At 36.6% G+C, this 24,401-nt stretch overlaps 1 protein-coding gene across 1 annotated transcript in view; it reads right to left on the minus strand.

Moving 5' to 3' along the window:
- Window positions 1-2,759: 2,759 nt before the first annotated feature.
- LOC102853120 (sulfotransferase 1 family member D1-like) overlaps window positions 2,760-24,401 on the minus strand; it is a 47,182-nt gene continuing 25,540 nt past the window's right edge. The window contains exons 4-7 of the mRNA XM_006896835.1: window positions 16,543-16,669; window positions 9,796-9,890; window positions 8,364-8,544; window positions 2,760-2,872 (exon numbers count right to left, since the gene is read on the minus strand). Of these exons, the coding sequence (XP_006896897.1) occupies window positions 2,760-2,872; window positions 8,364-8,544; window positions 9,796-9,890; window positions 16,543-16,669 (516 nt within the window). The remainder of the gene's footprint in view (window positions 2,873-8,363; window positions 8,545-9,795; window positions 9,891-16,542; window positions 16,670-24,401) is intronic.

The raw sequence follows: 24,401 nt of genomic DNA on the forward strand, positions 1-24,401 counted from the left end.
CTTATGCATAAACAATGAACTTTAACTAGGATATAAATGCAGATGGCCCTTTCATATATGTTGTTTGTATGTATAAATATGGTGGCTTTCTCCATAGAAAAAAATGATGCATTTTTTTAATAATCACAATTTTTCTATTTCTCCCTTCTTTTATTTTTATTGTTTTTCATACAATCATTCATATATATTGTGTTTCATTCATATATATTGTGTTTTATACATTTAATATATGTAGTGTTTTATATAATTAATGCTATTGATCAATGTCTTTTATCACCCACATCCATCAAATCTTCAAAGTTCCTTCCATACTCCTTCACTCCCTTACTGTAAGTCCACCAATCTCTACTGCCCTAGTGGTTCATTCACCCCCACCCTCTTCTTCATCCTCCCTTCTCCCCTTCCCTTTCCTTTTGCTGTGTTCATTGCAACATTATTCACAATAGCAAGAAAATGGAAACAGTTCATGCAGCATCTAAGGAACAGTGAATTCATAAACTAGTAAACAACATGGGCAAGTCTAGAGGACATCAGGCTGAGTAAAATATCTCAGTAACAAAAGCACAAATACTGAACAAGACAATTACTGTGAAAATAGGAGGGTAACTGGAGGGGCTGGGGAGTGAGTGATAGAGATTGAGAGAGCAAAAATGGAACGTACAGTCAATAAACACTGTAAAGAATTAGGACAAGGGAGAATGGACCTGGGAAGAATTAATGAAAGGACAATATGGCTACTGCAATTAGCAAAGAGGAACAAGATATTTAAAACCATTTGACTATACATTCTTAACCTTCTCTGAAAATTTGTCAAAGAGCAAAAACAAAGAACTCTCTATTTCCATTCACACCTTTTTTCTCTCGTGCCATGGATACTCGTTGTATAATTAACTCTATTTTGTACTGTAGTTGAGTTCTAATAGCTTAGCAGTAAGGAATTGTGCTGTCAATACTGGTGATTTTTAAATTCCCTTCACTTTTCATGTTGTGATCACTTTGGATCAATTATGTTAAAGATTGTGAGTAAGAGCTGAAAACTGAAGATACTATCTGCTTTGTTATTAGAGTAGCTAGACCAAAACCCCTAATTTCTCCACTCTCAGACTCTTTTCTGTAAAGCACTGCATTTTATTAGGATGACATGGGCTTGTACAGCAAAAGGTAATTGTTGTTATCTGGTGCTATCAAGCCTATCATGACTCATAGCACCCTGTGAAAAACATACCTGAACTTTGCCCTATTCTCTGAGTATTTATATTCAGATGGCCATTGTTTTGTACTTTGGAGAGCTATATACACTTAATTTTTGTTTAATTGAGATAATGTCATATTTAGCTCACTGAAATATTATATAAATTGAAAAGAATAATGAGTGTAATGTAGATAGTCCATTATTTCAGCTGTAGTTAAAACTATGAATTTTTGGTATTTTGTTGCTAATATTACTGAAAACAAATTTTTAGTTCAATGGCAAAGGTTTTTTGAGAAGTGATGAAAAGAAGGTAGACTATCTAGTAGTACTCTTAATAAGCCAGATGGTAATGTTCAGAAAGTGCTTAGCTCACAACCTTACTAATTTTATCCCCAAGGGAGCTGCCATTATAGCTGGCTTCTCTTTCAATTATGCTGATCTCTTTTTAGAAGAGTTACTGTTGTTAAATATCTTTGAATTATTTATTTATTTGTTTGTTTGTTTATTTATTTATTTAATTTTTTTCTGAATCATTGTGACTCATGTGACAGAGTAAAGCTTCCCCAAAGGGTTTTTCTAGCTATAAATTTTATGGCAGTACATTACTACTTCTTTCTCCAACACACTAACCAAGTCTCCACAGATCAGTCATAAGTTTTCTTTTCCATTTTCTAGAAAGGCTTCAGGATACTTATTGTCCTGGTGTATTTCAAAGAAAATGTCAATGTCTGCTTTCTTTTACAATTCTCTGTCTTTTTTACCATTAACTTTTCCTATGACCACTCAATCCCAAGTATTTGTTCACCCTAAGCATTTTTAGGAAGCTCTGGTGGCCTATTGGCTAGAAGCTGAACTGCACCACTGAAAGTTCATGGTTTGAATCTACCAGCTGCTGAAGGACGGACAGTCTCCTCTCGTGCAATTGACTGCCTCTGAAAACCTGCCAGAGGGTGAGCTATTGGTTAGTTATGACTTGATAGTACACAACAACAAGCACTTTTAGGCTTTACTGATCCTAAAACTATTCACAGCGTAAAAAAGAAAATGATGATGAATAAAATATATAAAAGTTAGTTTTCTAGTCTATAACATTAACTTGCAGTGATTTTTTTTCTTTTTTGTGCACAAAAAGGTCTTTTGGTCATTGATCTTATATGATATCATTGAAAGCTTACAACAGAGAGAGATTAAAATCTTTTGAAGAAGACATTTTGTTACTGTTCTAATCTATATTAAAAATTTAAAGATTTTATTTTTGTAAAACACTAAGAACTTACTTTTCCCTCTTTCAAAAACAAAATACATATTCTTATAGTTATTTATAAATTTAATTTCTTTATGTTTTAAGAACATGGAAACCACAATGGAAAGCAGACAAACTCAGAGACACTATTGATTTTTCCCCCCTTTGGAGACTTTTCAATTCCTTGACTAACGTATTATAAACCACTAATAAATGTAAAGAAGCATCAATGCAAAATCTCTTTCATTGAGGCCTGAAGTGTTTTTGTTTTGTTTTCTTTCATTTAGGTGCAAGATACAGAAGTTTGATATGGATGAAGTATGTTTAGATATCTGATCTAAACTGCAGTGTAGACCCTTTCATCTTCTTTTCATAATCTTCTTCAAATCTTTCATATTGAGCTACAGTGAACTGATTCTTCCAGTCTCCTGAAATACCTGAAAAGAAAATGAAATAATAAAACTGAAAGGGTAGATTTACTGTTGTAAATTTTCTCTCCCAAAATCAGTTTCACTTTTAATTATTATTCTCTAAAAAAAAAAAAGGTAAGAACAAAGCAAATGAAAACAAAAACCAAAACCAACAATAAACACACCTTTACAACATTCTATCAAACATTGTCAATGTCAGATGAATCTTGGCTAAAAGCAGAAAATACCAGAAAAATGTCTATTTGTCTATTGTATTGATTATGGAAAAGGATTTGACTGTGTGGATCACAACAAAGTATGGCTAACCTTGAGAGGAATAGGAATCTCACTTAGACTAGGAAATCATTATACAAACAGAACAAGGCAACAGTGCATGGTTCAAAATCAAGGAAGGACTGTGTCTGGGATGTGTACTTTCTCCATACTATTTAATTCTACATGTGGAACAAATAATTCAGGAGGCTGAACTTTATGATGCAGAATGTGACTTGAGGAAGGTTCATAAACAGTGTACAATATGCACATGACACAATCTTGCTCACAGAATCTGAAGAGGATTTGACATGTGTGTTGCAAAAGGTAAAGAAATACAGTTTTCAATATGGATTGAAGTTCAACATAAAGAAGACAAAGATTTTCACCACTCAGCCAGTTAGCAGCATTATCATAGTGGGAGAAGAGGCTGAGGTTATTAACAATTTCATCTTTCTCAGATCCACAATTAACATTCAAGGCACTAGCAGTCAGAAAATCAAAAGACAAATTTGTTCAGGAAAGTCTGCTGTTAGGGACTTCTCAAAAGTGCATTGGTGTCAGTATAGAGACTAAGGTGTGCCTGATAGAGGCTATGATCTCTTCAATGCTTGCTATGCATAGACAATGACTAAAGATTGTTGTTTTTAGGTGCCGCCAAGTAGTTTACAACTCAGAACAACAGATCTGAACCACCTTTCTTGGGAATGGCAATAAATATGGACCTCTTCAATCCATTGGCTAGTAGCTGTCCTCCAAATTTCCTAGCATAGACTGGTGGGTGGATCCAGGCTGCATTTTTAATTAAAACAAGTCAATTGGTATCTCACTGATTGCTGGAAATTCAGGTTTTTGCCAATATCTTCACTTGTGGCTTCCACTTCCTCCTTCATTACCATTGGACCCTGCTCATATGGTATTTCCTGAAATTTTTCAATGTTAGTCACTTTTGGTCTGTGGTTTTATTTGTTTTATTTTGTTTTATGCACAGTGATTCTATGCATTCCCTCCATCTTCTTTTGATGCTTTTGGGTCATTTAATATATTGCCCATAACATCTTTCAATATTGCAACTCTAGGCTTAATTTTTTTCCAGTTCTTTAAGCTTAAGAAATGCAGAGAATGTTCTCTTCTTATTCTCCAATTTCAGCACTCTGCACATTTCATTATAATATTTTGCTTTGTCTTCTTGAACTACCATTTGAAATCTGTTCAGCACTTTTACTTTTGCATGTTTTCCCTTTGGTTTGGCTTCTCAATGCTTTAGTGCAATTTTTAGAGTCTCTTCTGACATCTTTTTCCATTTTTTCTCTCTCTTCTGTCTTTGTAATGACCTTCTACGTTCTTCATGGATGATATCCTTTATATCATTCCATAACTCATCTGGTCTCTGATCATTTATGTCCAATGCTTCTAACTTATTCATCAGATGATCTTAGAATTCAAATGGAATAGATTTAAGATCATGTTGGTTCTCATGACCTTCCTTAATTTTCTTCATCCTCAATTTGAACGTGCACATTAGTAATTGATGATCTGACCCACAGTTCACTCTGGCCTAGTTTTGATTGCAGATATTGAACTTCTTCAACAATTTCTTCCATAGATGTAGTCAATCTGATTCCTATGTCATCCATTAGGTGAAGTTGATGTGTAAAGTCATTGCTTGTGCCTTACCAAAAAAGGTACTTGCCATGAATAAATAACTGAAAATACAAATTTCAAATTCTATCCTAAAATACAATGTTGTGAGTGATAGGATATTATCCATATGCATACAAGTAAGGCCCATTAATATTAATACAACTATCATTCAAATATATGTTCCTACATCTAGAGCTAAAGATTAAGAAATTTAAAATTTTCCTAAATCCTGCAGTCCAAAAATGACTGAACATGCAATCAAGATGCATGTAATGATAACTGGTGACTGGAATGCAAAAGTTGGAAACAGTGAAGAAGGAATAGTGGTGGAAAATATGGGCTTGGTGATAAAAATTAGGCTGAAAATAGAATGATTAAATATTACAGAAGAAGAAAAATTGATGCCTTTGAGTTATCATACTCTTCTAGAGAAGAGTACTGCACATACTATGTATGGATTGCCAAGAGAACAGTCTATCTGTCCTGGAGAGGGTGAAGCCAGGTTGCTTCTTAGAAGCAAGGATTTTGAAACTCTGCCTCACATACTTTGGGAATGTTGCCAGGAGGGGCAAGTCATTGGAGAAAGACGCAAGGGACAGCTCAGGGAAGGAAGATTCTGGATGAGATGGACTGACAAACTGACTATGGTAATGGAGGGAGGCAAACATGTCAGGAACAATGAGATTGGCTCAAGATAGGACAGCATTCAGAGCTATTGTTCATAGGGTCACTATGAGTTGTTGTCTCCTTGGTGGCACATAACAATAACATCTACTCCATAGCCCTCTTCTTCACTGCCTAACACAGATCTCAGGCTCCAAGACCTTCCTAAACAAACAAAAATCCATGTTCATACAAACATTTCCCACTCCTTGCAAGCCTCCATAGAATTGTGAAGATGTTAACTCTTTACAGAAGGAAATTGTCCATCTTTTCTCATGCAGAATGGCTGGTGAGTTTTAACCATCAAAACTTTTCATTTAGCAGCTCAGCAGATTACGCTGAGGGTTTCTTAGCTTGCACAAATGCCCATAGCATTTTCCAGCATCATACAAAAGGATATAAGTAGTTTTGAGAAATGCCACGGTGAGAAAGCCCTACATCTCAAAACTCTTAGACTTTGGCTTTAAGAGTTTTAACAAAGAAAGATGTAGAGGAGTTTTAATCCATTTTAGTTATATTTTCTAAAGTTAGATGATAGTTTATCTTACTAAAAATTAATAAAAGATAATTAATCAAGATTGGGAAATGCTTTCCATTTAGCTGAATTAAGCGTATTTTTCAAGCTTCAAAAGACAAATTATAGAAAAGTATTGAAAAGATAATATATGACATAATGTTTGCGATGAATATTTGATAACAATGCTATTTTCATAGATCATGTCACAAGATCACCAACAAAACACATCTGGAAATTCATGTTTAGTATGAGATAAAAGGGAAAAAATCATACCAAAATAACTTGGTCAATTTTTTCAGCATTTCTTAACCTCAGACTTATTGACATTTTTGTTGTTATTAGCTGCCTTTAAGTCAACTATGCGTCATTACAACCCTATGAACAAGATATCAGAACTTTGTCCTGTCTTACACTATCCTCATTATTTCTGTCATGTTCAAGGCCATTGGCGTAGTCACTGTGTCAATCAATCTCCTTGATGGTCTTTCTCTTTTATGTCTGTCTTTCATAACATGGTATCTTTTTTCAAGGACTAGTACCTCCAGAAAGTATGTACAAAGTATCTGAGATGCTTCTAAGTGCCCTGGTTGTACTTTCTCCAAGAATGATTTGTTTGTTCTTTAAGATTCATAGTATATTCAATACTCCTTGTAGATAAATACTATAATTTCAAGGTATTGATTCTTCTATAGTCTTCATTATTTATTTTCCAGTGTTCATATGCTTAGGGACAAGTTGAAAATAGCATAATTTGGGGAGCTCTTGTGGTCTAGTAGCAAGAAGCTGTGCTGCAATCCTGAAGGCATGCAGTTCAAGGCGACCAGTCACTCCACAGAAGAAGGACGGGCAGTCTCCTCCCATGAGATTAACTGCCTCTGATAATCTGCAGGAAGCTCAGCTATGGGTCAATTCTGACCAGGTCAGGCACAATTTAGTCTTTAAATTTGGCCTTTTAAAAGGTTTATAAAAGTGTCTGACCCAAATGTAGCACATCTTTTTATTTCTTGACACCATGGGAATTGATTATGGATCCAAGTAAGTTGAAATCATAGATAACTTCAATCTTTTCTCCGTTATGATAATGTCTATTGGTCCAGTGGTGAAGATTTTGTTTTCTTGCTGTTGGGATGTGATTCATATTTAAGGCTGTATGATCTCCTTTAGTAAGTTCTTCAATTCTTTTTCACTCTCTTCAAACAAGATTGTGTCATTTGGGTGGGCATGTCATTACCAAATATTTTTTCCCAGTCTGTGGCTTCCCTTCTTTACCCTGTTGGAGAAGTTTCTGGATGTGCATAGGGATTTGATTCTTAGAAGGCCCCAGTCATCTATTTTATCCTTTCCTGGTTGTAGATTTTGCAGGATGCTTGGAAGACTGTTTATGTTGTGGATTAGGACTTCTAGAGTTCTTCCAAGCTTTTCTTTAATGAAGTTTATAGTCCTGGGTTTTAGTCCTAGATCCATGATCCACTTTGAGCTGGTTTTTGTGCATGGAATGTGGTGTGGATCTTGCTTGAATTTTCTACAGATAGTTTTCCAATTTTGCCAGGACCATTTGTTAAAAAGGCTGTCATTTCCCCACTTAAATAATTTCATCTCCATGCCAAAAATCAGTTGACCATACATATGTAGATGGGCTGATTTCTGGATTCTCAATTCTATTCCATTGATCTATGTGTTTATCATTGCACCAGTATCATGCTGTCTTGACCACCAAGGCAGTATAGTAGGATTTTAAATCAGGGAGTGAGATGCCTTGTTTCTCTTCTTAAGGAGTTCTTTAAGTGTGGAGCCAAATGGGGGGTGGGGCAGGCTTGGGTGGGGTGGGTTAGCCATGGGGGCAGGTTAGCCACTTGCAGGGACCTCACTCAGGGATTTCAGATGTCCAAGTGTGCTCATGAGTGGAGTTCCTACTCAAATTTCAGCTGTCTGTCTTCCTCTCAGCAGCTGGTCGTTGCCCAGCTGCCCTCACCCAGGTTCCCTTACCCAGTGGAGAAACAGAAGAGAGGGGAGGGGAGGAAAGGAGAAGAGAGGAGAGGAGAGGAGAGGAGAGAAAAGAGGAAAGAACACGCTGTGTTGACCTAATGAGTAAGCATTTGTCCTGCTGATCCAAAGATTTTAATGATCTAGGGAAGAAAGATGAATAATCCCTTTCCATACAATTTACAGTCTCTTAAAGCCTGCTACAAGTCAGTTCTGACCTTACAGCATGTAACAATAATAGAATATTGACTCAACTTGTGTCCATTCATTGTTTCGCAGGTGTATAGTATTTTGATAATAATTAAAATAATACGGGATGCAACATTTTACTTAATCAATGTGATATGGCTTCTAAAACTGAAATTTATTGGTGAACAAGTTAATTTTACAGTTTGTACAACAAACTTTAAGTTGTACAAAACCTGCTTAATTCCTTACCCTTTCTCATGAAGGGAGACACAGAATGATCCATTTCACATGTTTCCATAGTAGTATAATTTGCTTTTGGGTTCTGCTTCATCACATTGAATGAACTATGATAAAGGATTTTATCCACTATTTCTTCCGGGAGGTCTTTTTCTAAGAATTTTAACAACTTAAGAAGATTGCCTTTTGGATCCTGATAGAATGAGAAAGAAAAGATCATTTCACGCATATGTAATCATTAAGTAGACAATTCATTTGTTAAGATTCTAATTATGATAATGTAGTGGAAATTATTTTGATTTTGAGTGCTAGCTTATCTCATAAAACTCAAGTATAAAGAAAAATCACTCTGTAGATTGTCAGTGTCTATTGACATTTCTTCTCTCTTCACTCTCATGATGTCTTCTTATATGTTTTGCTTATTACCGTACACTCAGGCAACAACTTAAAGAGAAAGCTGTATAGATAGGCTATCAGAGATATATCTAAGAGAAAATATGAACACATTTGTGAGATAGGTAACACTTCATAAAGGGATTATTTAAATAATTAGATCAGGATAAGTGTTTAATCAAATTAGATAGTTATATCTCTATACTAGTAATCAAGGAAATATAAGAAAATAAAATTACATGTTTAAATAAGAAAATTACACCATCTTTCTGCTATGCTTAGCATTGAGAAAAGTGCCTTGGACATTACAGTGTACACCAATAGAAAATAAGAAACATTTACATAAAATCATTAAAAATTTTGGTGTAGCAGAAAAACTAAGGAGGCTATAGAAAACAATACCAGGAAAATTTATTTGTTATTGTGGTCAGAAAAAAATATTGTGTAGAGATGGTATTTAAATTAAGACTTTAAGGATAGGAAGAGATTTGTCTGTTTATCTAACCATAATATGAAAGGATGAATAGGGGAGAGTTGGTGAGAAATTAAAAAGTGGCAAAAAAAAAATGGAGAAGTATGTAAAATATAAGCCATCATGCCAACTTTAGCAGATTATATGAGTGCTAATAGTATAGTCATAGCGAGTTGTGCTGCCAACTCAAAAAAAGGCCTGTGTGAATCCACCAGCTGCACCCTAGGAGATGGATGAAAAACCTCCTCAGGTCTAATTTACAGCCTCTGAAAACCAGTTGGAGGGTCAGTTCCGAATCAATGCCAATAAGATTATCTTATAACTTTCTACTTTGTATAGAAACAGAAGTAATTCAGAATCTTAAAACTATAAATGGTTATACTCTGATTTTAGTATTTGAAAATATTATTCTTTCTGAGAGGTTAAAAGAAGAAATAGTCCAAGATTAGAAGGAGGTCACAACTATGTAGTAAAAATTAGTGGTAGAAAAAAATTGGATACATACAAAAATTTTGTAATAATAATTATTAACTGAGATTTTTATTAAAAAATAAAGAGGAAATTTCTGTTGTCTCTTACCTCTTTCATGTCTTCATAGAATAAGTAAAGAATACGATAATCTTTTCTCTTCTCCCACCAGCCTTTCACATGATCATACCAGGAACCAAAACACACTGAATTTCAGAAGAATATTGTTTAAAATGTTTTACTATTTAAACAAATGAGGAATTTTAACATATTATTATAAGTAATTGTTATCAACACACACTTATTGATACCTATTAATTCAAGAAAGTATATTAAAGGTAAGAGAAGTACATAAATAACTTTATTAAAATTTAAAAAATGCAGAGGAATATGTAGATAATGGATAATCCAGCCAAAAAGTTCCATGGAAGTTTATAGGAGAAGGAATAAGGAGAAAAAAAAATCATAAGGATGGAGAAAGTTGTGTGGAGGGGATAGAACCTATTTGGGCCTAAGGCATTTAAAGCTTTGGCAGCATAAGAATAAGGATGATATTCTATAGACATAAAATAGTGGAAATAAAGGCAAATATAAAACTATGCAAGATAGCTTGAAAATGTAGTGATCTCAAGGAAAAAATTTTAACAGGACTGCACTGAAACATAGCTGACACCTCCAGTAGATTTTTAAAGGCAGAAATCACATAGGAGCAGCTGGTGAATTCAAACCACCTGCCTTTGGGATGGCAATATAATTCGCTATCACTAAACCATCAGTGTTTCCGTTTTTACAGGGCAATATTTATCAATAAGTTTGGAAATGTGAATCAGTAACAAAGGTAGAGTTTTTGTCATTTATAGACGAGAGTACGGATTCAGTTTCTTAGGTGGTGGTTGCTAGGGGGCTGTTGAGTAGAGTATGACTCATCGCGATCCTAGAAACAACAGATCTGAATCCTGTCCTATCTTGTGCCACTCACAATATCTGACACAATTAAGCCCAATGCTACAATCACTGTCTTGGTTCAACCCTTCTGGTTGAAGGTCTTTCTCTCCTTCGATATGTCCCTCTCCAAGAAATAACCTCTCCTAGCATCATGCCCAAAGTGGTTCTTAGATAATCGGTGCAATTTAACTTCATTTTAAAGCAATTATGATGCAGATATAAAATGTTTTCAGAAGAATAACTTGGCATCTTCCCCACCTTCATAAAAGAAAGTAAAGACAACCCAGCTCCCAGCTCTGTCTTCTAGTTGAGTCTGACTCACGGAGATCCTCCATTAGGTTTCTATGGTTGTAAATCTTAATGGAGGAAAACTACTTATCTCCTCTATACCCTCTCTCTCCTCCCTCAGGGAGCCATTGGTGGATTCACCAAATGCTGTGGTAAATCCTTTTTATTAGAAGTCCAGTGTACTATGGCCTATTAACCACCAGGACCCCATTCATACCACCAGAAGAATATAAGAAGAAAAGTACTTTCAAGAGAAAAGCAGGTTAGAGATACTTCTAAAGCTTATTTTAAATATATTGACTTTAGAAAATAAATTTCCAAGTTTATTCAGCAGTCATTTAAATATATCTGTGTTTAAATGAGAAGTCATTACGTGAAAATCATGTACAAAACATAAACAGAGCTACCATGGACATGATTATGCTTCTTCAAAAAAGAAACGTCGAGTAACAGAGTCTTAAATTAAAGAACTTTCACAGTTCATCGAAAACATAAAGGTATTGTTAGGTATCATTGAGTAGAGAGCACTGCCCTATCCTGTGCCATCCTCATAATCTCTGAAACACTCAAGTCCCTTGCCTCAGTCACCATGTCAAGCCACCTGGTTAAAGGTCTTCCTCTCTTTTAGTGCCTCTCTGCTTTCTACAACAAATAGTCTCTCCCAGCATTATGCCCAAATTGTGTGAGGCAAAGCTTCATCACCTTCACCTCCAAGGAGCACTTTGGCTTCACCTTCTCCAAGGCATATCTACTTGTCCTTTTGGCAGTTCATGATTTTTAGTATGTCTCCAACAAAACAGTTCAAAAGGCATCAGTTTTCTTCTGTCATCTTTAGTCATTGTCCAGGTACATAGCAAACAACTGAAAAGATCATGGATTGAATCAGGTGCACCTTAGTCCTCAAACTGACATCATTACTCCTCAATAATTTGGAGAAGTCCCTAACTAGAGACTTTCCCAGTGTAATGCACCTCCTGTTCTCATTGCTGATATTAAGTACCATTATTGTGGATTCAAATAAGATGAAGTTGTTGACAGTTTCAATCTTTTTCCATACATCATGATGTTGTTTATCTGTCCAGTGGTGAGGACTTTTTATTTCTTTACATTGAGATACAATCCATGTTGAAAGCTGTAGTGTTTACCTTTCTAGAGTAACTGCTTCAAGTCTTTACTTTCAGCAAGCTAGGTTGTGTCATCTGCATAATGCAGGTTACTGACAAGCCTTTTTCCAATCCTGATGCCACATTTTCCTTCATAGAGTCCAGCTTATTGAATAATTTGCTCAATATATAGATTAAGTAGATATGGATAAAGAATACAACGCTGACACACACCTTTCCACATTTTAAAACATACAGTGTTTCCTCACTCTGCTCAGACAGACTTATGACTAGCTATAGGTTTTGCATAAACACAACCAAGTGTTCTGGAATTCCCATTCTTCTTAAGGTTAGCCATAAATTATTCTGATCCACATAGTCAAACAGCTTTACATAGTTAATAAAGCACAAATAGACATTCTTCTGATATGCTTCGCTTTCAACCAGGATCCATCTGACATCAACAATGATCCCAATGATCTCTTCTGAACCCAACTTTAACATCTGTCTAGCTGTTCTCTGTCTATGTAAAGTTCTGGCCATTTTTAAATCATTCTCAACAGTATTTTCTTGCATGTAATATTATTGATGTTGTTATGTACTATCAAGTCACCTGCGACTCATAGTGACCCTATGTACAACAGCTCTGAACCCTGCTCTATCCTGAGCCAACCTTATTGCCTCTGACACACCTACCCTCATTACCCCAGTCACTGAGACAATCCATTTCATCCAGGGTCTTCCTATCTTGTGCTGTCCTCAACCCTCTCAGGCATAAAATCCCTCTCCAAGGACTGATAACCCCTTGCAACATGCTCAAACTATGTCAGACAGAGCTTCAGAATCCTTGCTTCCAAGAAACAGCCTGGTTTCACCCTCTTCAGGATGAACCTGTTTATTCTCCTAGCAGTTCATGGTATATTCGATACTCCCCTCCAGCACCACAGCTCAAAAGCATCAATTCTCCTTCTATCATCCTTAATCAGTTCCCAGCTTTCTGACTTATAGCACATAATAAAGACCATGGCATTGATCAGGTGAACCCTAATTTCTAGACTGACATTGTTGCTCTTCAGTGCTCTTGAGAGGTCCCTGATAGAAGACTTTTCCAGTGAAATTCATCTTTTGATTTCTTGGCTGCTAGTACAAAGAGTGTTATTATGGAGCCAAGCAAACTAAACCTGTTAACAATCTCAATCTCTTCACCATCTATCATGATGCTGCCAAACAACCCACTGGTGAGAATCGTTGTTTTCTTGATGTTGAGCTTCGATCCATATTGAAGGCTGCAGTCCTTGACCTTCTGCAGCAAGTGCTTCAGATCCTCCTCAATGTCAGTAAGCAAGGTTGTGTCATGTGCATAACACAGGTAGTTGATGAGTCTTCTACGAATCTTGGTGTCACATTCTTCCTCATAGACTCCAGCCTCCTGGATGATCTGTTCCACATATAGATTGAAAAGGTATGGAGATAGGAAAAATCCCTGGAGTACACCCTTCCTGATTTTGAACCATGCAATGTTTCTTTGCTCTATTCTGACGACTGCCTCCTTGTCCAAGGATAGGATTCACTTATTCAGTAATTTCCACATTTTGCTGGATCACCTTTCTTGAAATGGGAACAAACATTGATCTCTTCCAGTCAGTAGGCCAGGAAGCTGTCCTCCAAATTTCCTGGCATAGAATGGTAAGCACATCCAGGGTGGCATCTGTCATTTGAAATATTTCAAATGGTATCATATCTTCTCCTGGCACCTTTTTGCCAATGTCTTCAGTGCAGCTTGAATTTCTTCCTTCATTGTCATCTTATCCTTCCTTCTTTATATTGTATCTGTTGTTGAGTACTATCGAGTTGGAACCAGCCCACAGTTGATCCTCCAGCAGGTTTTCAGAAGTCAGTTAACTGCACAGGAGATTGTCTGTCCTTCTCCCACAGAGCAACTGGTGGATTTAAATTGCACTCCTTCAGGATTGCACAGATTCTTACCACTAGGCCACCAGAGCTCGATAGATAGATAGATAGATAGATAGATAGATAGATAGATAGATAGATAGATATTTGAAATATATAAATGAAAATAGAATATTGGCATGGGTGTCAAAGAGAGTAAGTTGGTTTTATTTTACTGGCTGCAATAACTAAACTTCCCCAAAATTCTACTGCTGTTCATCCAATTTTAATGCATTACAGTTCTATGTAAGACAGAATAGAACTTTTCTCATTGTCTTGTAAAGTTGAAATCTTTGTTGAAGCAGCCAGCCACACCTTTCTCTCTCTCTTGAAGTTGCTGGTAGGTTTGGAAAAAAGTTATTAACTTTTTGGTTAACATCTAAGTTCTTAGCCACTATTATCATTAGAAATTTTTTGCGGTACCAATCAGGCACTAATAAAATATTCAATAAATGAAACAGATTATTTCCCTGTTAAAATTTGCTCCAAAAGACCTCTTTACATTGTTAAGAAGGCTAAGAAGGACCAGTGTGCACCTGATCCAGCTATTGTATGTAGCCAGAAGGGACCAGTTCTTGGAGAAGGACATCATGCTTTGAAGGGTGGAGTGACAGCACAGGAGAGGAAGACCCCAGATAAGACAGATTGACACAGTAACTAGGGTAAATAGGGTAGGTGTCTTGAATCCAATGAGATTGGCTCAGGATAGAGCAAAGTTCAGAGCTACTGTACACCCAGTTGCTATGAGTCATGGGTGACTAGACGGCATGTAACAACACACCCATGCATGCAAAAGCTGGGCAATAAATAGGATTACCAAAGAATGTATGTCTTTGAATCAGGGTGTTAGTGAAGAATATTGGATATCTACCACATACTACTGTTACCTGTCTATTCCTAGACCAAGAAGCTGTTGTCCTAACAAAGAACAGGAACACTGAATGGTTTAATATCAAGAAATGAGTGTACCAGGGATGTGTCTTTTCTCCACACCTTTTCAATCTGTATGTGAAACAGATCCTTTGGGAGGCTGAACTTTGTGAAGAACAATGTGGCATCAGGATTGGAGGAAGACTCATCAACAACCTACCTTATGTAGATAGCACAACTTTGCTCACTGAAATAGGGGAGGACTTGAAAAATTTGCTACAAAAGGCCAAAGACTGCAGCCTTCATTTTGGATTGCATCTCAGCATCAAGAAAACACAGATCCTCACTGCCAGACCAATAGGATTCAAACTAGATGGAGAAAGGATTTAGGCTTTAAATTATTTAATTTTGCTCAGATCCACAATCAACACTCTTGACACCAGCACTCAGGAAATCAAAAGATTAATTGCACTGGGACAATCTGCTGTCAAGGATCTCTCTAGCAGGCTGACGAGTATGATGTCAGTCTAGAGACTAAGGTGCTCCTCATCCAGGCCATGGTCTTCTCAATTGCTTTTATCCATCTGACAGCTGGACAATGAATAAAGATGACAGAAGAAGAATTAATGCTTTTGATTTGTGGTGCTGGAGAAGAGTATTGAGCATATATGGACTATCAAAAGAACAAGCAAATCTATGGTGAAGAGGGTGAAATCAGTTTACTCCTTGTAGGCAAGGATTTCGAAACTCTGTCTTACATACTTTGGGCACATGGCCAGGAGGGCCAGTACTTGGATAAGGACATCATGCTTGGGTGAGGAGCACCCAGGATGAGATAGATTGACACAGTAACTGTGGCAATGTAGTCAGATGTGTCAGAGAATGTGAAGATGGCTCAGGATAAGACAGGATTCACAGCCATTGTTCATAGGGTCACTATGAGTCATATTCAATTTGACCACATATAACAAGAAGATCAGACTATTGGAGCTTTAGTATCTTAGTGGGGAAGCAGTTTTTCTGTCAACCCAAAGGCAAATGGTTTGCATTCATCTTAAATAAAAGATGAGCAATTTCTTCCCTTCCGATTCACAGCCTCTGAAAACCTGCTGAAAGATCGGCTCTCGTTCAGATCTCACTCAAAGACAATGAAAGATTTAGACCAGAAAAATGAACAATCTGTCTTAAATATAGTCAACGAGTTTCTTTAGAAGTGTTGATAGTGGAAATATTATTTTGCATACTTTAGGCATATTATCAGGACAGATTGACCCCTAAAGAAGGATTTTATGCTTAATAAAGTACAAAGTTAGTGCTTATGAGACTCTAATAAAGATGAATTGACATAGTGTTTGCAACTGTGAATCAAACAAAGTAACAACTAGGAAGATAGTGTAGGCCTAAGCAGTGTTCTGCGATGTTGTGCATAGCCTACCAGTGTATCAGAAGCAACTATATGGCACATAACAACAACAACAACACAATGTTGAAACTATTGTCTCAGAATTCTACGTGTCACAAAGTCCCACAGATTACGTCTCTTTAAGGGAAGGGATGATATATGCTCTTCTTACATATTCTTAGCATGACCACACATATGAAGTTTATAGTAAATATGCAATTTATATTTGAACCTTATATCTCTTTACACAAAAGGCCTTTCATTATGAAACTCCACAATTAAAGGAAGAATTGTACATACCTTTCCCAGACATGAATTTATCCAGAAACTCTTCCCAGGTACCAGGTTCTGGGTGCATTTTTGCCATCTGATAGAAATAATAGTAGGAGACAGCCACATCTTTGGCATTTCGTGCCACATACACCATCTGTGCAGATAAATGTAAAATTAAAATTTCATTTCTGTGCTTGAAGTTTGAAATTTTGTTTGTTTTGACAGATTGTGGGTTTTACTTCTTTATTTTTAAATCTGAGCATTTATTTTTAGATTTTTCAATTTTTAAAAATGGTATATTTGCATACAAAATTTGCATATGTTATTTTTCATTCATCTACACTGTATTTCACACAGTCCTTCATTTATATTGTGTTTCATAAAATCGTTCATCTACATTGTGCTTTACAAAATTAATTACCACTAATGTATGCCTACTATTCCCCCATCTTTTCAGGCCCCCTTGGATATTTTCTATTCTGATACTCTCCTTATCTACCCCCCAAAATCTGCTTTCGCAGTGATTTCCCTCTTCCCCATTTTTTGCCTCCTTCTTCCCTCCTCTTTTTTTTTATTTTATGCACATCTTACTAGTTATCCTTATTTTTAAAATAATTATCTTATGCAAAATTTCTCCCTATGAGACCACGTTAGTTCACTCAACATAATACTCTCTAGGTTATCCCATGTTGTATAGTATTTTACAAAATTGTTGCTCCTTAGTGTTGCATACTATTCTATCATGTGCATGTCCCACAGTTTCTCAATCCCTTAATTGTTGATGGGATTTGTGTTGGTTTCATTTTCTTGAATTGTGAGTAACACTACTATAAACATAGATTTACATGTCTCCATTATACCTAAGCTCCATTTTCATTAGGTTCTATTACTTGCAGTCGAATAGCTGGATCATATGGGATTTTTATGTTTAGCTTTTTTAAGGAAATGTCAAAGTATCTTCCAGAGTGGCTACATCATTTGACTATCTTACCAGCAGTTCATGGAAGTTCCAATCTCTCCATATCTTACCCAACATTTATTTTTTGCAGTTCTCTCAAACTTTGCTACTGCTATTTGATTGAGTTGGTAGTTTACAGTGCTTTTGATTTATATCTCTCTCATTGCTAGGGATTTTGAGCACTTTTTTCATGTGTCTATTGGCTATCTAAGTGTTTTCCTTTGTGAAAAGTCTTTCCATGCTTTTTGCCCATTTTGTTAATGAGTTATCAGTCTTTTTTCTTGTGAAAGTATTCTATAAGCTTGAGTTATGAGATCCTTGTCTGAGATGTCATTGCCAAACGTTTTTCCCAGTATGTAGGTTATCTTTATACCATACTGAAAAAGTGTCTTGATTCACCTAGGAACCTAATGTTTAGGATATCCCATTCATTGATTTGACCATCTCCTAGTTGTACATTTAGAATTGTTTACAAGCCTACAGCAGGGTTCAAATCAAGAAAGGAGTGCATCAGCAAAGTGTCCTGTTTCCATACCTTTTCAATCTATAGGCAGAACAGATCATTTGGGAAATAAAGTTTTATGAGGACTGTGGCATCAAGATTGGAGGAAGACTCATCCATAACCTACATTATGCAGATAAACACAACCTTGCTTGCTCAAAGTGAGGACCAGAAGTTTTTGTTGCAGAAGGTCAAGAACTGAAGTCTTCAAATTAGATCAAAGCTGAACATTAAGAAGAAAAAGATTCTCACCACTGGGCTGATTGGCAGCACCATGGTGGATGAAGAAAAAAAATTGAGGTTGTTAAAAGTTATAGCTCGCTTGGCTCTACAATTAACACTCTTGGCACCAGCAGTAAAAACATCAAAAGATTATTTGCATTGTTGTCAGGGACCTCCTTTCCAGAGTACTGAGAAACAACAATATTAGTCTAGAGACTAAGGTGCACCTGATCCAGGCCATGGTCTCTCTAAGATGAATCTGTTAGTTCTCCTAGCAGTTGATAGTGTTTTTAATACTCTCCTCCAGCACCACAGCAGTCCTTAGAGAGGGATATCATGCTTGAGAGAGTGGAGGAACAACGCAAGACAGGAAGACTCTCAATGGGATGGACTGATTCAGAATTCAGGGTAATGGAGGTATATGTGTCAGAGACAATAAAGTTGGCTCAGGATAGAGTAGGGGTCAGAGCTGTTGTACAAAGGGTTATTATGAGTCACAGGTGATTGGATGGCACATAACAACAACAATCCTGCCACTCTACTATATTAGTCTACTTGGTCTAACAAAGTTTTTTGCTGAGTTTAGGATTTTCTATGTACAATATCTTATTGTCTGCATATAGTGACATTTTACCATCTCTTTGCCAATTTAGAAGCCTCTTACTTCCTCTTCTTATCTTATTAAATAATTAAAATGACAAGAAAATAATTTTTTCAATGGGCAAAGAATTATTTTGTATAGGGTACTAAAGGTACTAAGATTTCCTGAATGTCTCAAACAGTTAAGTATTCCATGGTTGACTGAAAGTTTACTGGCTTGAGTTACAATAGATGACCTATCAATATACTTCTGCTGGATTACAGGCAAAACCCCCTCATGGTGCAGCTCAACTCCGTAACACACAAAGAGTTTTCATAAGGTTTTCATGACAGACTAGATTACAGTAATTTCTTTTTCTTTATTTTGTTGTTGTGTTGTTGTTGTTGTTATGTGCCATCGAGTCACTTGCGACTCATAGCGACCCATTTGTACAACAACCCTAAATTCTGCTCTATCCTGTGCCAATCTCACTGTCTCCGATACACCCATCTTGATTACGCAATCACTGAATCAATCCACCTCATAAAGGGACTTACCCTCCTGCGCCTGCCTTCCACGCTCCCAAGCGTGATGTCCCTCTTCAAGGACCTCTCCCTCCTTACAACATGTCCAAAGTATGTCAGACAAAACCTCAGAATCCTTGCCTCCAAGGAGCAGCCCGGTTTAACCCTTTCCAGGATGAATCTGTTTCTTTTCTTAGCAGCCCATAGTACCCTCAATACTCTTCTCCAACACCACAGCTCAAAGGCATCAATTCTCCTTCTATCCTCCCTAATCATTGTCCAGTTCTTTGATGCATAAAAAGTAATTGCAAAGACCATGGCCTGTATTAGATGCACTTTAGTCTTCAGAGAGACACCATTGCTCTTCAGTACTTGGAGAGGTCCCTAACAGCAGACTTTCCCATCGCAATACGTCTTTTAATGTAATTTTTTTCTTTAGTTTTTATATTAAGAAGACTGGGATACAACTTCATTCTTACCACTTTTCTCAGATCTAGAAATGTAGTGACAACCTCCCTTTAAATATTCCTTTTTCACTCAGTTCAATGTACTTAACTACGGTAAATCTTTATCACCTATCTTACTGATTCAGGTCTCTTGGCTTATGTGTGTGCCATTTGTTTTCTATAAAATGTCCTTGTACTTAAATCACTTCCTTCTTCGGATCATATTTTTCTTCTTCTATTAAATTTCCTTAATCTGTCTGTAGGGTTCACTTAGAATTCTTAATAGGAAAAATTACGTATTCATACTTAGGGGACTCTGGTGACATAGTCAGTAAGGATAATGCCTCTTTGACATTTCCAGTATGCCAATAAGAATAAATGCAAGCTTCAAGTCACAATACTTAAAGATTCTATGAACAGAATATTGAACAATCCAGGAATCATCAAAAGAATATGGAAGGAGTACACAGAGTCACTGTACCAAAAAGAATTGGCTGACACAGAAGAATTCCATGATACAACATATGATTATGAGAAATAGTGAAGGATATGGGGAAGGTCTTCTGTGAAAAACACTTATTCAAATTTTTTAAATAAATCAGTATAAAATAAAGTAAAATAAAAAGAAGAATGATGATGAAGAAGGAAGTTCAGTCTGTTCTGAAGGAATTTACAAAAAAGCAAGGTCCTAGGGATTGATGGCATACCAATTTTACATATTTTGAAAACCAGATGTAGCCCTAGGCATGCTTACCAGGTTACCAAGAAACCTGCAGGACAACTACCTGGCCAACTGACTAGAAGAAATCCATATTTATTTCCATTCCAAAAAAGAGTAAACGAACAGAGTGTGGAAATTATCAAACAACATCACTAATATAATTTACAAGAAAATCTTACTGAAGATCATCCAAACACAACAGGAACACATTGACAGAGAACTAAGCTGGGTTTAAAGAGGCCTTGGCACTAGGAACATCATTGCCAATGTGAGATGGATCTTGACTGGAAATTGTACTAGAGGAATGTCTACTGTATTTCATTGACTAAGCAAAGGTATTTGACTGTGTTGATAGCAATAAACTGTGGCTAATTTTGAGAAGAATGGGAATCCCGGAAGACATGATTGTACCTGTGCAAAATCTGTAATTGGACCAGGAATCAGTCATCAGATCATAGCAAGGAAACACTACCTGGTTCAAAATCAGGAAAGGAGTGTGTCAGGAATGTGACTTGTCTCCACATATTTTTAATTGTATAGCCCTGGTGTGTCCACTTGCTATACAGAGGTAACTTGTGGTTGCTGTGGAGCTGAACACTGTGACACTGATGTGTCAAATATGATAATGGTTACCCATGGTGTTTGGTGGAGCTCCCTGATTAAAACAAGCTTGGAAGCAAGAGTGGCACCCAGTTCTGTAAATAGCTTGCCTCCAGAAACCCTATGAACCTCGAGAAATGATGAAAGTCACACAAGTGTTGAGGACTTTCATTCATAGGGTCACTATGAGTCACGTATGGCTTGATAGCACTTAACAACAACAACATATGTGGAACAGATCTTTTGGGAAGCTGAACTTTTAAAAAGGATAAATATGGCTTCGGGATTAGAGAAAGATTCATCAACAACCTGTGTTATGCAGATGATACAACCTTGTTTGCTGAAACTGAGGAGGACCTGAAGCACTTGTTGCAAAAACTCAAGGACCATAATCTTTAATAGAGATTGAAGCTCAGTATTAGAAAAAGAAAGATTCTTACCACTGGACCAATTGTACCAAGATAGAAGGAGAAGAGATTGAGAGTGTTAACAATTTCAGCTTGCTTGATTTCACAATCTTGCTCATCAACAGGCAGGAAATCAAAAGACAAATTGTATATGGAAAATGTGTTGTCAGTGACATCTCCAGAGTGCTGAAGAGCAAAGATGTCAGACTAGAGACTAAGACACACCTTATCTAGGCCACAACTTTATAAATTACTTGCTATTCATCAGAGAGCTAGACAATGATTAAAGAAGACAGAAGGAAAATCAAAGTCTTTGAATTGTGGTGCTGGAGAATAGTATTGAACATACCATAGACTTCCAAGAGAGGAAATAGTTCTGTCCTATTGAGGATGAAACCAAATTGTTCCTTAGAGGCAAAGATTTTAAAGTTCTGTCTCACATACTTTGGGCATACTACCAGGAGGGACTTGTCCCTGGAAAAGGACATCATTCTTGAAAGGGTGGGGGGACAGTGCAGGAAAGAAACACCCCAGATAAAATGGATTGAACAGTAATTAAGATTGAGGTAGGTGTGTTGGAGGCAGTGAGATTGGCTTAAGATAGGGCAGGGTTCAGAGGTATTGTGTGTAGAGTCACTATGAATCACAGGTGACTCAATGGCACATAACAACAAAAGCAACTACGAGATAAATATGGGCAACTCCTCCTATGCAATTTACAACCTCTGAAAAAACACTGCAGGGTCAACAAGTCAGTTCTGACTTGATGACAATGTGTTTGAGTGCTTATATTTGCCTATATGTAATTTTCCCCCTTATGTATATGTCTCTTTATGTGTTTCCAGGTAGTCTATAGAGTCATATACAACAGAAAACAGAGAACACTGAGGGCTTGTTTTTTGGTTTTTTTTTTTAGAGGCTCAACTATGTCATTTATTGTTCTTAAGTCCTGGAGCAAATTCCATCTACCACTGGGTTGTTTTACAGCTCGGAAGTCCGCATGCAAGGCAGAGGTGAAGTAAGGAACTGCTTATGAGGTTTTTCATCAATTCCAACAACTAGTAGTGAGAAGAGGTGGGACTTCAGAAGGCTTTTAGGACCAAATAGTAGGCTCTTGTGTCTAGGAGAAAACAAATATACTTACCAGTAATGTCACCCACAGCTCTTTTGTTATGTGCAGTTGAGTCACTTGCGACTCATAGCGACCCTATGTACATACAATAGCCCTAAACCCTGCTCTATCCTGTGCCAATCACATTGCCTCTGATACACCCATCCCGATTACCCCAGTCACTGAATCAATCCACCTCATAGAGGGTCTTCCCCTCCTTCACTGTCCCTCCACCCTACCAAGCATGTTGTCCCGCTCCAAGGATGTGTCCAAAGTATGTCACACGAAGCCCCAGAATCCTTGCCTCCAAGGAGTAGCCTAGTTTAACCCTCTCCAGGATGAATCTGTTTGTTTTCTTGGCAGTCCATGTTACATTCAATACTCTTCTCCAGCACCCAGCTCAAAGGCATCAATTTTCCTTCTATCCTCCCTAGTCATTGTCCAACTCTCTGATGCATAACAAGTGATTGCAAAGACCATGGCCTCTTCTAAATCACTGAAAGATCCTCCTTTGTTTCCAGCAACACTGAGTTTTTAAAGTTACTGCATTATATAGGCACAGTGAGGGACTAACATGTAGAAGAATCTCAGTAGTATTCACAGAAATTAAACAAAGCACATAATGTGCTTAGATTGCAGAGTTCCATTTTTATATCTGCATTTACAAGTATAATAAACTATACATTCAGGTCATGAGGCTGCTTTAACTCAGGGTATAACTTTTCGTGATCCACCCCTTACATTAAAGAAAACAATAAAATGACAAGCACAAAATAAATAATTTGAAAAAACTATGTTGCACAAGTTGTATGATTTAACCTGTTCCTTTTGTCACATAGTCAGTCCTCAATTCATAGAAAACACATGCATAAAACAATGCAGAGTCTTGAGTTATCTCCAGTATGTAAACCTTCACTGACAGAGGAAAGCGGCTGAATAAATGGCCCGTTTGGTAGTATTGAAGCCAGAAGTCTTGCATAGAAGGAAAGAATTATAACACTGAATCTTAAACATCCCTGTGAAATAACTATAAACAGGCTCATCTACTAAGTAATTGAAAGGCTGGAAGTTGGAGTATATCCAAAGATACCAGAAAAGTTGGTCTTGAGTTTCTACCTCCAAAATATTGTTGAAAATGTTATGGAGCACTATTTCTTTTGACACATTTACAGTCTCTATGTGTTAGAATCAACACCAGGGTAACTGATACTACTATGATTACAATCAAAACAGGAAACTTTAATTATGGTGAAATCATTCAAGATAATAATGATTCCTTTATGAATGCAACTGCCTGGATATGTGCAAGAATTGATCTTTTAGGAGTATTGGTAATGTTTTCTTGCATAATCTGGATTTTGGCTTCAGAGATAGGCTCACTTAATAAAAATTTATCCTTATATCCTTATGATATATGCACATTGATCCCTAAATGCTGTATTTCAATATAAAATTATTTTGAAAGGAGCCAAAATAAATCTATAAGTTATAGGTCATTACATTTGCCATTTTGAATTGTGATGAGCCAGGAGAAATAAATTCAAATATTATCTGATAATTATAATCTGATAATTTTAAAGGTAATTATTTAAAAGCTGTGAGTGCAGGGATTTAGTCGGACTGATGAACATGTCTGAGAAAAGAAAATCTGCTAGTCAGTGTTTGGGAACTAATCTTGTTACACCATCTGTATGGAGGCCAATACCGCACTGGTTTATTTGCTCTCATAATATATATTAGATATTCAATCTATATAATTTTTATAATTAATTTATTCACAGGTTGCAATACTATATCTGTATTTGTAAAGCTTAG

This window comes from Elephantulus edwardii, unplaced genomic scaffold (assembly GCF_000299155.1).
Source record: "Elephantulus edwardii isolate Elephantulus edwardi_28Jun2011 unplaced genomic scaffold, EleEdw1.0 scaffold00192, whole genome shotgun sequence".
Classification (NCBI taxonomy): Eukaryota; Metazoa; Chordata; class Mammalia; order Macroscelidea; family Macroscelididae; genus Elephantulus; species Elephantulus edwardii.